Genomic DNA, 14,266 nt, shown 5'->3' with positions numbered 1-14,266 from the left:
TTTGTATTGTAAAATCATTGCCAATTCATACCCTTCCACTGGATTTAGGTGTATTTGGAAAAAGAATTATTCTTCTTCCAAAAGAGTTCCTCAGTGTAGATTAATAAATATTTCAACCTAACTAAAAATCTTTATTCACAGATGAGCATAGAAGTGGTTTTATTTTTAGCTTTGATCCTAGAAACTCACAAGCAAAACCTGCTATTATAAAGCGAACATGAATCGCTGCACAGTAGCAAACGCCTCATAGTGCAAAAACACATCTGCATGGCAGCCGAGGGAGCGGTGACTGCCGGCTGGGGGACAGGGGTTACCCCAGCGGGGTGGGGGGGGTGGGCTGCCTCCAGCTCCTCTGCAGGCACCTGTGTCTCTTCAACCACAACATAGTACAGTATTAAACCTGAAAGGCAGAACTTTTTCAGACTGTAACATTAAGAACATTAAAACTATTAGCTATTGGAGTAAGCTAAATTTAAGATAACATGCAGCTCCATGGTTTGGGTGTGTAGATGATGAAGACCATCTTTCATAGCAAGACACTGTATGTCTTAACATTAGGCTAGCAAGGCATTGGCCTTCACTTACTTTCCACAGCATATAACTAAGTACGTCCATATGAGCAATTACATTCTCTCAAACATCTCATTTTCAACGGAGAATGGGAAACTTTTTGACTTAACCTTAAAAGCTGTATATTCCCCTAGCCCGTAGCGCTGACACTACTGACTGGATGGAAGACCAGCTCGCAAGTGATTCTATTCAGCTTTCACCTTTACTGCCACGATGCCATGGGAAACAGAAAGCATCTACAAGACAACACACAAAATCCAGCAGCCAGAAGTCCTGTACAATGAAGCACATTATGCTGGCAGCCACAGCCTTGTGGGATGAAGGTATGGGACACGAAGTATGCCAAGGAGCATCAGGACAGCACTGAATAAATGAATACCTGTTCTGACGGTTCGGTATGGCCCAACAGTTCTATCCAGAAGCTGCTACCACAACCACAAAACTTGCAAAAGCATTGCTTAAACAGCAGTCTGCCTCTAGCACCGTGTTCTCCATGGGAACATCCCACAAACAGCTCTGGTACATTTTTAGGGTAGCAGATGCAACAAATATAGCCTGTCCTCTCTCTTTTGGCCCCTTCCTTCTGTCATTTTAGGGCCACAAAGGGAGGCAATAATATAATCTCAAATCTACATGCAAAGAATGTCTGCTTCAATGTTAGTTTGATACTTTGGAAACATATTTAGATAATATTAACTCATATCCAGGATGCCATTGGCACTCTGAATCATAAAGACCCATAACAATGAACAGTTATGAAATTGTGTTGTAGAGTTCATTCCTGAGCTCAGAGATTAAAATGGACTAATCTGAAATCAGATGCAACTGCTGTGCAATCCTTCCACTCTGTTGCAAAAGAAATTACAGTAGAAACAAATGTATTTAAGGAAGACATGTTTCTTACACTGAAAGGTTTGAAGTAATAGATATTCTAGTATCCTCAACTATTTTTCAATATAGGCTCAATCTCCTGGAACTTTGAAAAACAAACCAAGCTACATCCTAATGAAAATGTTTCAATTAATATCTTGCATTATGTAGATAGGGGGTGTCTTCATAAGCATGGAGTTTAAAAAGATGAAAAAATTAAATGCTCACACATTTAATCACTCAGTGAATTAGAAAAATAAAGAATTTTTATATAGAAAATGCATCAAATCACTGCTTTCAAAGCCAGGGAAGGTAGGGAATTGAACAGGAAGAAAGAAGGGAGTGCTGCTTATGTCTTTTGGGAGAGTGTATTTTTGGTGAAAGCCAGTAAGCAAACCATCCAGACAGTCCACTGTTGAACTCCAAGGATTTGAACTTCCAACTTTGAGACATCCAAGATTTGAATTCTAGATCTTCTATATATCTGCAGGTTCTCTGAGCTAGACTTTAAGACTCCTTTCCCACTCCAGATGCAGCTAGTCAGGTTAGGTAAAACAAATTTCAACAGCAGAGGGACAACTGGCATGATTCAGATAAGCACAGCACACACCCTGAATGTACCCAACAAAGCAAGCACTACAGTCTGGGTTTCTACCTAACAACCTCTATCTTCAATTCAATTATTGAGCTACATCTTTCTTCAGATGGCTCTCATTCTTCCCTTGCCAGTTTTTCACCAGGGCCTTGGTGGAGAATGATTATTTATTATTTTTTTTTAGATTTTGCAAAATAGGAAGAATGTCTTCTTTCCAGTGTTACTGAGAAAATGACAAATCTTTCAACATCATACTACTCAGTTTCCAGATTATTGCACTTTTTACCTAAAAATGGCATGCATCAAAGCACAAAGACTCTCAGCTGGCATTCACTAAGCTACTACGGTTGTGTCCATCCACATACTCTCATGCTTCTTTTAGTCTAACAGCAGCACCTCCCGCTTCGACTTCCCTGTCTTATTTCCCGGATGCAGACATCCCACGCCATTCCTTTCCAGAAAGGGAACCTCACAACTCGCCTCTTTTCTTCTGCCTACTGCTACACCTCTCAAACTTCTAGCTTATATGCATTCTTTCCCAGATGTCTAAACCACAGGGCATTTTGCCTTTAATACTCAGGCACACCTTCAGGGACATGTACTAAAGAAATAAATGCACAAATATTGTCAGAATTCCAAAACCGCTTACCATGTTATTCTCCATGAGAAAAATGCAGATCTGGCTAAAAGCACAATTGTTCATACGCTTTCCTCTGCTTCGGTTCTTTTATCATGTTTCCAAGTGCTATTTGAATCTACCTCTGAGAGTGGCAAAAAGGTCCTGTATATTCTCTCATTCACACAGCAACTCTGTCTTCTGTCTGTCCTTTGCAGGCTGTTCCTTCTCCAGCTTGTCCTTCAAGTAAAGAGGCCTCACCAACTACAATTGTTTTGATCTTCTCCTCAGCTCATCCACTTTGCAGTTCAGATTCCGTCTAAACGCTTACCTTCTTTTTTTCCTGGGTTTCTCAGACCATAGGTAAGGCATCTCTGCATTTAGCCATACTACCTGAAAATCCTACTGCCCTCAGCAGTCTCCTTGTCCTTTTTCTACTGCAGCTGTGCAGGCAGAGAGGTTTACAAGTGGAAGCCTTTTTCTCTGCCCAGATGAGATGTAGACAGCTGGGTCAAGGTCAGGCCACCTTCCACAGCTGCTTAAGCTAACCCAGCTGGCTCTGTTGGAAGCAAGTTATGGAAGCCACATCACATACCTCCTTCATTGGCTCAGTGGCGTAGAGCCTGGAGGTCTCTCACTAGTCTAGCCACAAGTTTTCCATTTTCCATGACACAGCTGAAACACCAGACTTCTCTCTTTTCCATTTGGAAATTTGCATTTTCTAAACATTAGTTGCCAGGATAGACTTGGGAAAAGGATGGTTTTATTTAAGTGTGATCGTGTCATTGTCTCAAAATGCCGCTACCTAAATGGAAACCATTAAAATTTAATAAGCCTCCTCAATGGGCCCCACCTTTGAAATTCTATGAAATAACCTTCACTGCCTCTTCCTACTCTGACCTGCCAAGGTATTTGATGATACAGCAATTCCTTAACACTGACCAGAATTCATTAGCTGTATATAGGCAGAACCCCCAGTCTGTCACAGCATGATTTCTGGTCAGGAACCAAACAAGTATAAATATATTTAAGATTCTGACTTGAAATTCTGCAAAATATTAAATAAAGCTGCAGAGAAGGTAGAGTTTGTTCAAGGGACAGGATGGCTGAAAGTCTTCATAGGAAAAACGATCAATGGGTATTTGTCAGCACAGTTAAGAAATTATTGATTACACAGCAGATTCAATGGTGCTACTGCAGCTTTGGAGAGAATATATCCTATCTCCTACGGCTTGGGATAAGAAAGCACAAAATAAATAGCAAACACCAGATAGTACCAAGTTTTCTGCATATGGCATTTTTTCCCATACCAACCAAGGATTTATCTGTCTTATTTTAGCATTCATGTAAAACATTAAAAAAAAATTTTAAGTAGCGTAACCTGTTCAAAAAGGAGGATTAAAAAAAACCCCACAACACTGGCACAGTTGCAACTCCCTATGCCAACAAAATTTCCACACACCAGAAGGCAGGATTCACACTGGTAAAGGTCTTACAGTATTACTAACACCATCCTCCCCCAGAGATTTTTGTGTGTATAGATATACTGTGTACAGCCATTTACCATATAGACTTAAATCCTGACAGAAAGTAAAAGGTGAATGAACTGCCTGGTTTTAGCAATAGGTGCACATACATTTTAGGTTGGGCTGGCAATTTATGGTGCCTACCAATAAAAGGGACGCTGCAGCTAACATGTACCACTGCAGTCCCATCCTTCACCAAATTTCCTGCCAAAGATTGGAAGTGCCTGTACCTGGAGAAAGCAGCATGGATAAACGTCCTTTAAACTATGCTCAAACAGCACAATGTTAAATGTCAATAAAAGAGAGGCAAGAACTAGACAATCTGGACTGATGTTTTTCCAGTTTATTTTTAGGTGACTAAAGTGCCCACTGACATTTCAGAGCATGATGTGATGTACTTATAATGCACTCCAACCTCCACACAACATTCCTGACATCCATCAGGGTCAAAGCAGATAACAAAGGAACAAGAATTTAAATATATTATTTCCCTTTCATAATATGAATATGTTAGCGTCATTCACTGAGAAAATTTGGGGTGAAGCATAATGAGTGTCCAAGGTACAGCGATACATGTGTTAGTTAAAATTTAGACCTCATTTCTGCTGTTGTTGTCATCAAGTACTTGCTGCAAATAGGGTCTTTTATCTCAAGGCAGACAATATCCTATGGGAACAGCACTGCCAAAACAGACTTTGACATTAGCAGAAATATCATCTACTTCATTCTTGCTGAACTATATGGAGACTATGAGAGCTGGAAGTCAGAACACTGCCTTACAGATATGACTTGTCACGTCAAATTTCAATTAGAAAATTCTGTTTAGCCTTTTTCCCCATTTGGAGCAGGAGATATGATGGGAAGGGAGCCAGTCTTCTTACAGTGCTGACTTCAGGACAGCAGTTCTCCCCCATTAAGCTTTTGTACCGTATGACACAGCTCCAGCGGTGGTTACAATCTCAAGACATAATGGTATCACAGATGTATTACAATTACACTAATGTCCACCGAAAGGCTTACACAAAGTTGGAGTATGATATGAATACTTAAGCATGACCATTTTCTAGCTCATATATTAATATTGTTTTCAAAAGCCAGTAACAATTGTAGATGAACGCTGTATTTTTTAAAAATTTTTAACTGAGGAATAGAAAAGAAACCTAAGCCATTTTTGTCGTTATCACAGCAGTGTCTAAGAAGCAACACAAATAGCAGGGACATAAAATTACCTATCTAGATTAACTTGCATCTTTTGTGCAAAGCTTTTCTTATTCATCTGTTTTCATTTGTTTTTCCCTGCCAACCTGCAGAGCCATCCCCACCCTCCCAGCACAGAGCATGTTTATTTTTCCTCCTGTTTCTGGCTCTTGCCCAGAGGAAGAAGATTGCTTTCCAAATGACTTTGCTTTCACCCCCCACAGCAGCAAATGCTCTTACAGCGCCTAAGGATCTATTAGCACATTAAGAACATATATTCTTGGTGTCTAACAGGACTCTGACCTGAAAGAAACACGGAATAAAGCAATCCAAACAGGAGAAAACTATGTCCAATAGCGAGTGTGAGACCACTGACAAAACTGACTGAAATATCTGGAGGTAAATGCTGGGTTTCCTCTTTGGACTCTCCAGGGGCTTATGTTACTTCTATATTTCACTCTTTCAGCTGTACTTGACCGATTAATATCAGCCACTGTTCCTCGCAAAGAAACTTACATCCTTTTTTCTTCCCCTGCATTTTTTGTCTCAGGTGAAACTTCCCATCACTCCTCTCTATCCTTACTTATTTAAGCCAGTAATTTAAAACAAGATTCAGCTAGCATATTTTGAAAGTATAGACAAGAGAAACGGGTTTTGCTTTCATTAAGATGGTGCACTTCTCTCCCCAAGCCAATTTTCCCACCACCACCACTTTTTCCTCTAAAACTGATGCCAGGAAAGTAGAACTACATGCACTAGAACCAACACCAGGGAACACCTGCAATGACACTTTCTTTACCCTGTGCTGTTACTGTTTCACTTTAAAAACATGTCACTCAGCATACCCAGACCTTCCTTAGGCAGAGCCCAGCTATCAGCCCCACATAGCTCAGTCAGCTCGCACAGTCCCGTGCTGGAGAAGAGACCATTCAGGAGCCTGAACTACCTCTACCACCTTTACACCGAACCACCAACTGAATCGGAAGTCAGTTTTGAAGGGATTTCATGATGCAAACGTGTGGCAGATGGAAATCATGCCTTGATTTCACATGGGCGGCCACCAAATAGATCGTGTCGTTCTATATGTCACAGACCAAAGTCAAGTCAATATGACGTAGTACACTGTCCCATTTTTTATGGCATAACGTTGTTTTCAATTGTTATGTAAGCTTTAAACTTAAATGAAAAGCTAAAGAAATGCAACATTTTATTTTGAAAATAGCATCTGTTTTTAGCGGAGGAATGTCAAAATACCTTCTCGCCCGGGGTCACAGAGATTCTCCATATGCAGTGTGTGTAGGAAGGATAACCATTTGGAAATCCTGGAGAAGAAAAGTTGCCTGTAGATTCCTGCAGTGTTTCTCCACAGGCTGAAAAAAAACCAGTAAAAATATAAAATTGAATGTGCCTAACAGGAAAATGCATCTTTCCAATATCTACTCAGAATACATTTAACTCACTGCAGATGCAGAACGGAAAACAGACTAGTTATTTTACAATTTATTCAAAACAATGATTTTAAGTCAGTCTGACATTCATTCTATTTACACAGAATGTTTTTATTCCATGAACTATTTCACTTGTGTGCTGTCTGCTGACATAACCAAAATTATAGCAGTCTTAAAAATGTCATTGCTGTCAATCAACTGTACAATTATACATATAACTTTACTTTGGTGGGAAAAAAGAATTAGCCATGCCCTTAAAGAGCTGAAACAAAAGTTTGTACAGCATGATTGGCACCACACTGGAATTTCACCAGTGGTTTCATTTAACTTAGTACTTTGCCCACATGAGAGACTGATCTGACCTAAACTCACTCATTTATATTGGTATAGAAAACCAAAGCGTATATTCAACAAAAATCTCTTGCAACAGTGATTTGTAGAGATATGAGTAATAAAGAAAAGCAAATGTGAAGTGCTAAAATACCAAAAGCTTTTATATTCGTTATTATTGAAGCTTTTAGCACCCATATCTCACTTGTCAATCATGCTACTAGCTGCTGGTGGACTGGTTAATAATTCCTCTTCACACTAAAAATACAACATTGGAAGCTCCTGCCATTCTCCACCACTATAACTGATTCTGGTAAGGGTGTCACACCTCAGTCAGTCATCTCTTTCAATCTCAGTCAAGTTGTTTCACCCACCAATTTTGCAGGTGTGATACAAGAGATGTGAATTTGAGAATATTATCCCATGACTGACAGTGTAATCAGATCTGCATTGCTTTCAAATTACAGCTACCACTGCCAGCAGGTGAACTACTGTATCATCAAAATCTCAATGAATTATAAATGATCTGGAAAATTTTTAAATAAAAGGGGACAAAGGAAGAGATTGTTTGTGACAGACAACACAGCTGTAAAGCCTGTCTGGTCAAAATGTGTCTAAAATGTAATCTGACAACTAGGCTGTAATATCAGGCATAAATTACATCAAATATGCTCTCTGACGCTGAAATGGTTATTGTGAAGAGGTGAGAAAAGAAAGACTGGTGCAGCCTCCAAAAAAATTTAAAGGCTAAAGTCACAGTCACCACGTCCTTTTGGAATGAAGCAGAAAAAAAAAAAAATTTCCTCCCCTCATTTAAAAAGTGTGGGTTTATCTTTAAAAAGTTGCAGGCAGCAACAGCAAATGACACATACAAAAAAAGGTATTCAGTGCTAAATAATTATTTCTGTACAAAGCACAAAGCCTTTTCAGTGAAAAGGCTATATCCATAATTAACCACAATTTATTTTTAACATGGTGATGAATGCAAATTTAAATAAATTGCAGAAAACCATACTGGGTTCCCCCAGTGCTAGTAAACTGTATTGTAGCTTATAACAAATATGTAAAGTGCTTAAGTGAAGGACAAGAGTGAAATAGTAGCCTTGTACAAAAGTAGAGAAAAAGAGAACGCAAAGAGATGCCCTGCGCAGCAGCATGCATCGCACCATCGAGGCCACACTGCATCAGCGTACTTTCACAAGGCACAGAAACATATTTCAAGCTTTAGTACATCTCCTGTTTGCACTAGCTACAACTATTTCACCAGCACCACAGGTACTAAGCAAGCCTTGAGCAGATGACATGATGAGAGATGAGGAATGCTGTTTGTCCAAACTTTTCTGCTCACATTGCATTATTTTCATTGTAACCTCGAGACAAATATTATGAAGTCACACAATGCACACACTCACATGTGAAGTATGTAAGCAAACAAAATGCTATCAAATATGTGGGACATATGAGCTATCAGTTCAAATGCAGCCCTGCAAACAGTAAGAGGAGAGGAGGAAGACCTTGGCATAACTACCCCTTACTCTATTAAAGCCCCTAAATGACCCTGTTACAAAAGTAAATGCATCAATGAATTAAGCACAATAGCTTTGTATTTTTGAGAACATTTCAGAATTTTTCTCTCTTATAGAATGCAGGAATTTTTTTCTCCAGACTATTAATAACACTCCGTGCTCCATATACAAAAGTTGTAAGGAGAGATAAATATAGATAGATATATAAATATATCTCCTTACAACTGTGGATTTTAAGTTGCAAAGGGTGCTGTGGAACATTTTCTTTTTTGAGGAATTATAGGTTAAAGCTAGTTAATACTACAATTTGACTTATATCCGCATTAAAATGCCTGAGAGCTCTCTATCAAATCAAAGTCTTCATAAATATGCCTGAAATTAAGGGAAGTGTAAGAAAAATTGTAATTAGATAACTTCTACTAAGAATTAACACAATCAGAATTTATGAAATATGTATGGGATTTATTTTTTTCACAGTCTTTACCATTTAATTTAAAATTCCTCATTACTCAAGGGATCTATAACAAGAAGCTTATACCAATCAATAGTTGAATTAATTATCTATGAGATATCTGAGTTCCAGGCTGGTTTCCAGAGCCACTATAGCCGGGGTCACATTTAGGTATTTCTTGTTTAAAAGCATATTCATCTTCAATGGGTCAGTGGTAATTGAAACAGTTAAAATTCTATCACTAGAGAACATAAAGGTTTCCCTGTAATTGGACTGTGGCAACTACAGTATTTGTGATTAGGCTTATAAAATAGTATATTATAAACATTTTACCGTGTGACAGTCCATTAGTAACGAGTCCACTTTGGGAAAGAAATGTAGAAAGAAAATGAGCAGTAAGGGCCATAAGAACTAATCTTAGTAGAAATGTACGATGAAGAAGAAATTAATGAGAACTTTAATCTTATACACCTCTGCTTTAAAAAGCATTTGTACATATTTATTCCATTGTTAAACATTAACACTGCCAATGTTTTCTCTGACGCTTTTTTCCCCCCTCCCAAATGTCATGCCTTACCATGGCATCAATTTTATTAGGCTAGCCCACTTGCAGAAATGCCACTTTAGCTCTCCCCACACAGACACCCCGACCAAAAAAAACAATCTCCCATCCGTTATACAGCTTGAGAAGGTTAGAATCCTGAGAAGCCTTTCTGTGTTAAGGAAAGGGAAACTATTTTTTCCTTCTCATTGTAAAGATGGCACCGGCTGCAGGTAGATTATATGCTTATACAAAGCAATTTTTACCAGCGAACTCTGCAGCAGTGTTTAATTACACAGCCTGTGTATAACACCTCTCTGGGCTGGTCTACGCACATGGTCAACTTCCATTAAGTCTTACAGTGAAATCTGAAAATTACAAAGCCCAGATCCTCCGAGACACTCAGGGAACCAATTCTTATTCCTTTGTGTATAGCACTAGCAAATACATACTGTCATATACAGCTAATTTAAGCCTACCCTCTTCCAAAGAGAATTAAGATCTTTTACTTAGACCCAAGTCTGTACAACTATACACATGTAGCACATAAAGCTGCCACAGAGCCCTAAAAGTATCTGGTGCTGATAATGTACTTGTTAAACCAAAAACTTAAATCAGTTTACTACAACTCAGTGTCTTAACTGTTGACTTGGTTCCCCTTTATAGTTGTAGGAACATGGTCTTAATCTAAAAACTTTAAACTACCTTATGCAGTGAATAAAGGCAGACTTTTGAAGGTGAACACTCTAATCTAACACAGATGGGAGCAAGTTAAGCTTGGGGAACAGTGACAACAGCCAGGCTAGGTGTCTTTCATCTGCTCTCTTCCATGCATACTGTCACAGACCCCGGCATTTTGTAAGTTTGTTGAAGCACTTCCATCCACCTCTTCCTCTGCACAGCCTTCTCCTGCCCATCTGAGCCTCCTTTCCCACCCCTTACTCAGTCCCACCCTACCCGCTTATTTCTTGTCCTCTCTTTCTCCTACGAGTATCGTTCTCCTATAAAACTACATATGAATTTTAAATCAAGTACACTTTCTATATAAACTTATAAAGGTAGATCTGTGAGGAAACTTTAATAGCTACACCAGAAAACATATTCTATTACTCCATTAGACAGTCCAAAAATTGTCATACATCCAGCCTTGAAGTTCAAGATCTAGAGTTCTCAAATGCCAAGGCACTCAAAGTTCAAAATAAGCTTGGCAGAGCAAGGATTCTCAGCTTGGTTGCTTGCTTTCTCCTCATTATTCTGTCATGTAACAATATAACCCAGTATTAAAACGTAACAGATCCCTATCAGCAATTACATTTTCCTTTGACAGAAATCCTAAGAAAAAGTTAGAAACAAACCAAAATTGCTGTTGCTAGGTTGTTGAGCCCTGGCCTTAGCTCAGCTGATGAAAGCCAGGTTATCAAATCTCACGCCTTGGCTTCACCAAGCTCAGAGTGGTTCCTCAGGCACTGAGCCCTTCCCTGGGGGACAGCCCTGCGCACCCTGAGCAGCTGCACGGCGCAGGCTCGGCGGTCGCACTGCTGCGGGATCGGCTGTGCTCTGCAGCAGCCCTGAGCTCAGCTTCACGCTCGTGGGCCCCAGAAAACCCAGCCAGCTTCTAGGGCCAGAAATGCTTGCCACAAACCCTTTTATCAAATTAGTGTGCACCTCTGGAAAATACTGGTTTGTTTAAGTTACTGGTTTTTATATTTTCATTGTATTACATTTCAGTCAACACAAATGAACAGATGAAACAATGCAGATGTTATTAATGTTTGAAATATTCACTGCTGTTTTATCATAAGCAGACATCACAATTAACATCTTTTGTCTGAAATACTAAGTACAGCACGCCACCAAAAAAAACAGTGTCAGGGATTTTATTGCTATATACTGTGATGATCACATGATTCTTTTCATAAAACCAAAAGCTTAATGCTTTAATTTTCAGTCTCACTATTGGAGAACTGGAAACTTTATTAGATCACAAGTACCATGCAACTTTCAGAGTTGCTCTCTTTATTGGACATTTACAGTCGCGTTGTGTTATTCGGTTATGCAGTTCTATTAAAAATATTTATATGAAAAAACCCAGGATGTTAAATAGTATGCTATTTAAAATCTGTAGCAAAACCTCTTGTCTTTTTCTGCCTCTTAAAACTCACTTTCTTTTATGGACTGGCTAATCTAAGTAGGGCTAGAAAACCAGCATGTTTTATTCCAAAGTCTGCTGAAGCAAAGTGCCAGAAAATGAGCATGATCCTGTAACTACCACCTATTTTTCCTATCCCTCTGACCCGTGTTCACCACTGCTGCAAAAAACAGCTTACTTTTAAAGTGCACACTACTCTCAACAGCCTTGGTTTTACAGTACTGTGAAACTAACTTTCAACAACTTTCAAGACGTTGAAAGAAAGGCTAACTCATCATTGCACATTTTCATTAATTATATGAAAAGTACATTTTCTCTGAAGAGCTATTTGAACATTTCCTCAAAAAGCACATAGCATCTTTTTCAGTTGACTGTAAGTATGTGCTAGACTATTATATACACACTAAACAGCGTAAGCTCTAATTTGTTAAAAAAATCTTCCTTAAGTCGATATGATCGTAAGATACTAGCTGCTTTCACAGTGGTTTTAATTTCATAGACTATTTTTGTCTCCAAAATTTGCCTTTTATCAATACATAAATAGGTATATTCTGTGTTTATGAAATTGCTTCGCTCTGTATACTCTTTTTAGAAATAATGCTGCCAAGAAGAATGCCATTATTTAAGCACTTTCTGCACCAAAAGGAAAGAGCAAAAACTATTCCAATAGGAACAGTTGTTAAAGAAAATACGTTAAACCGGTTTCTCCTCTGGTAGGCCCAGAAAGACTGTGCAAGCTCTCAGCATACAAGACTATGATTACTTACAGCACAAACGGAAGGCATATTTCAGCTGTACAGTATACAGCAAATGCACATCAGATGCCCCAGACCTTCCGCAGATCACGCTGCTGCAGACACAAATTTGAAGCAGCTCTGTTACTTCAGTCCTGATCCCTCTTTTTATTTCTCCTGCACTGATCAGGTGGTTGAAAGCACTCACACACCTGACTTCAAACAGCTACTGAGACTGCATCAACTCCCACAAGGAGCAGGAGGGCTGTAAAACCTACGCGGCACAGAGCTGATAGGTCTGGCCTCGCACGGGGACCTTGCTGGCAAATTCTGGCTGAGAGATGGCACTTCTGAACCGCTTTGGTTGACATCAAAGGTTAAAACTGGTACCAGCCACAACTACGGCAAGGAAAGTAAAACCTTTTGCTCTGAGGTTTCCACCACTGCACCAGCACTTAACAAAGAACCAGCACTAGAGAATGACGAGAACTCTGGGTTACTCCAGGCTAGCCACTGATGTCTCCGAGATGGAAAGAAACTCTACCCTAACACTATTTTGAGATACAACGCTAATATGCATTGAATTCATAGGATATAATTAAGCAGGAGATATCCAAATACTAAGTGTATGTCTTAAAATCATAGGATTTTGTAATAATATCTAACCAGTTCATCCATAAAAGAGTTTACAACTTAGTCGTCCTGGCTTGTTGTTTGTGAAATTTTCAAAAATTTTTTGTGTTCAGACCTGATAGCAATAATTTAATTTGTTCCTCTGCATCCTACTTGAATTCAAATCAAAAAGGACTCCAGCCAATATGCAAACTAGAATTGAGATTAAACTTTTTTTTCCCTAATCATTGAACAGCTAAGGAAAACAAAGATTGAAATGTCATGGAACTAAGTGTTGTTTCATACAGTTTACCTGTCCTTAAGTGCTTTGCACTCCAGAAACATCATCTGTAAGATTATTCAACTCTTGAACTGCCTATGTCAGTTGCCAACATGAGGGCAGACTACTCAGCAGCTGACTCAAAAAAATTTTCATTCCTCTTGAACAACAAGTCGAACAGTTGCTAGTATGTGGGTTTTGTTTGTGATGCAATACCTGGACATCTATACAGCTTTCTTGCCTGTGCAATATCTCCTTTACTTAGACGAGTACGCTGGCCAATGGCAGGTCGTATACCATTATCATCACGGGAAGGGAGAATGGTATCCAGAAACATGCCCCTAAAAAAAATAAAAATAAAAATAGACCCCAAAACCCCCTATCAGGTTTCTGTCATAAAGCTGTCTGAGTTTTATGAATGTATAATGCTATTTTGTCAATCTAGAATTTACATTTGGCATAAATAAGAGGGTAAAATGCAGAACTTTAAATACAGAAAACATGTCGTAAAAATTCCTCAGTATTTTTATACTGTATACTAGTAAACTTTATGCAAAGTTATCAAAAAATGATCTTCTTTCAGCATATCAATTAACATATCAGCTTTTATATTTGTGTTAGACAACAGGAGGGAAATCTCTTACTACTATAAAGACTACACAGGAAAAAGGCACTACTGTTAAGCTCTTGCTGTATTTAAAAAAATAATTATAGAATTATATAAAATACATAAATTAGGCCCTATCACAAATTTCTTAATGACAAAGCTCCTATTTCTAACAAAGTTTTTAACAGAAGTCTTAAAGTCTTGACTTAAACAT

At 38.7% G+C, this 14,266-nt stretch overlaps 1 protein-coding gene across 1 annotated transcript in view; it reads right to left on the bottom strand.

Moving 5' to 3' along the window:
• TLL1 (tolloid like 1) overlaps nt 1–14,266 on the bottom strand; it is a 138,377-nt gene that overhangs the window by 39,905 nt on the left and 84,206 nt on the right. The window contains exons 8-9 of the mRNA XM_040601634.1: nt 13,662–13,786; nt 6,629–6,744 (exon numbers count right to left, since the gene is read on the bottom strand). Of these exons, the coding sequence (XP_040457568.1) occupies nt 6,629–6,744; nt 13,662–13,786 (241 nt within the window). The remainder of the gene's footprint in view (nt 1–6,628; nt 6,745–13,661; nt 13,787–14,266) is intronic.

Source organism: Falco naumanni, chromosome 1 (genome assembly GCF_017639655.2).
Source record: "Falco naumanni isolate bFalNau1 chromosome 1, bFalNau1.pat, whole genome shotgun sequence".
Taxonomy (NCBI): Eukaryota; Metazoa; Chordata; class Aves; order Falconiformes; family Falconidae; genus Falco; species Falco naumanni.
This window is presented reverse-complemented; position numbering and strand designations above follow the sequence as displayed.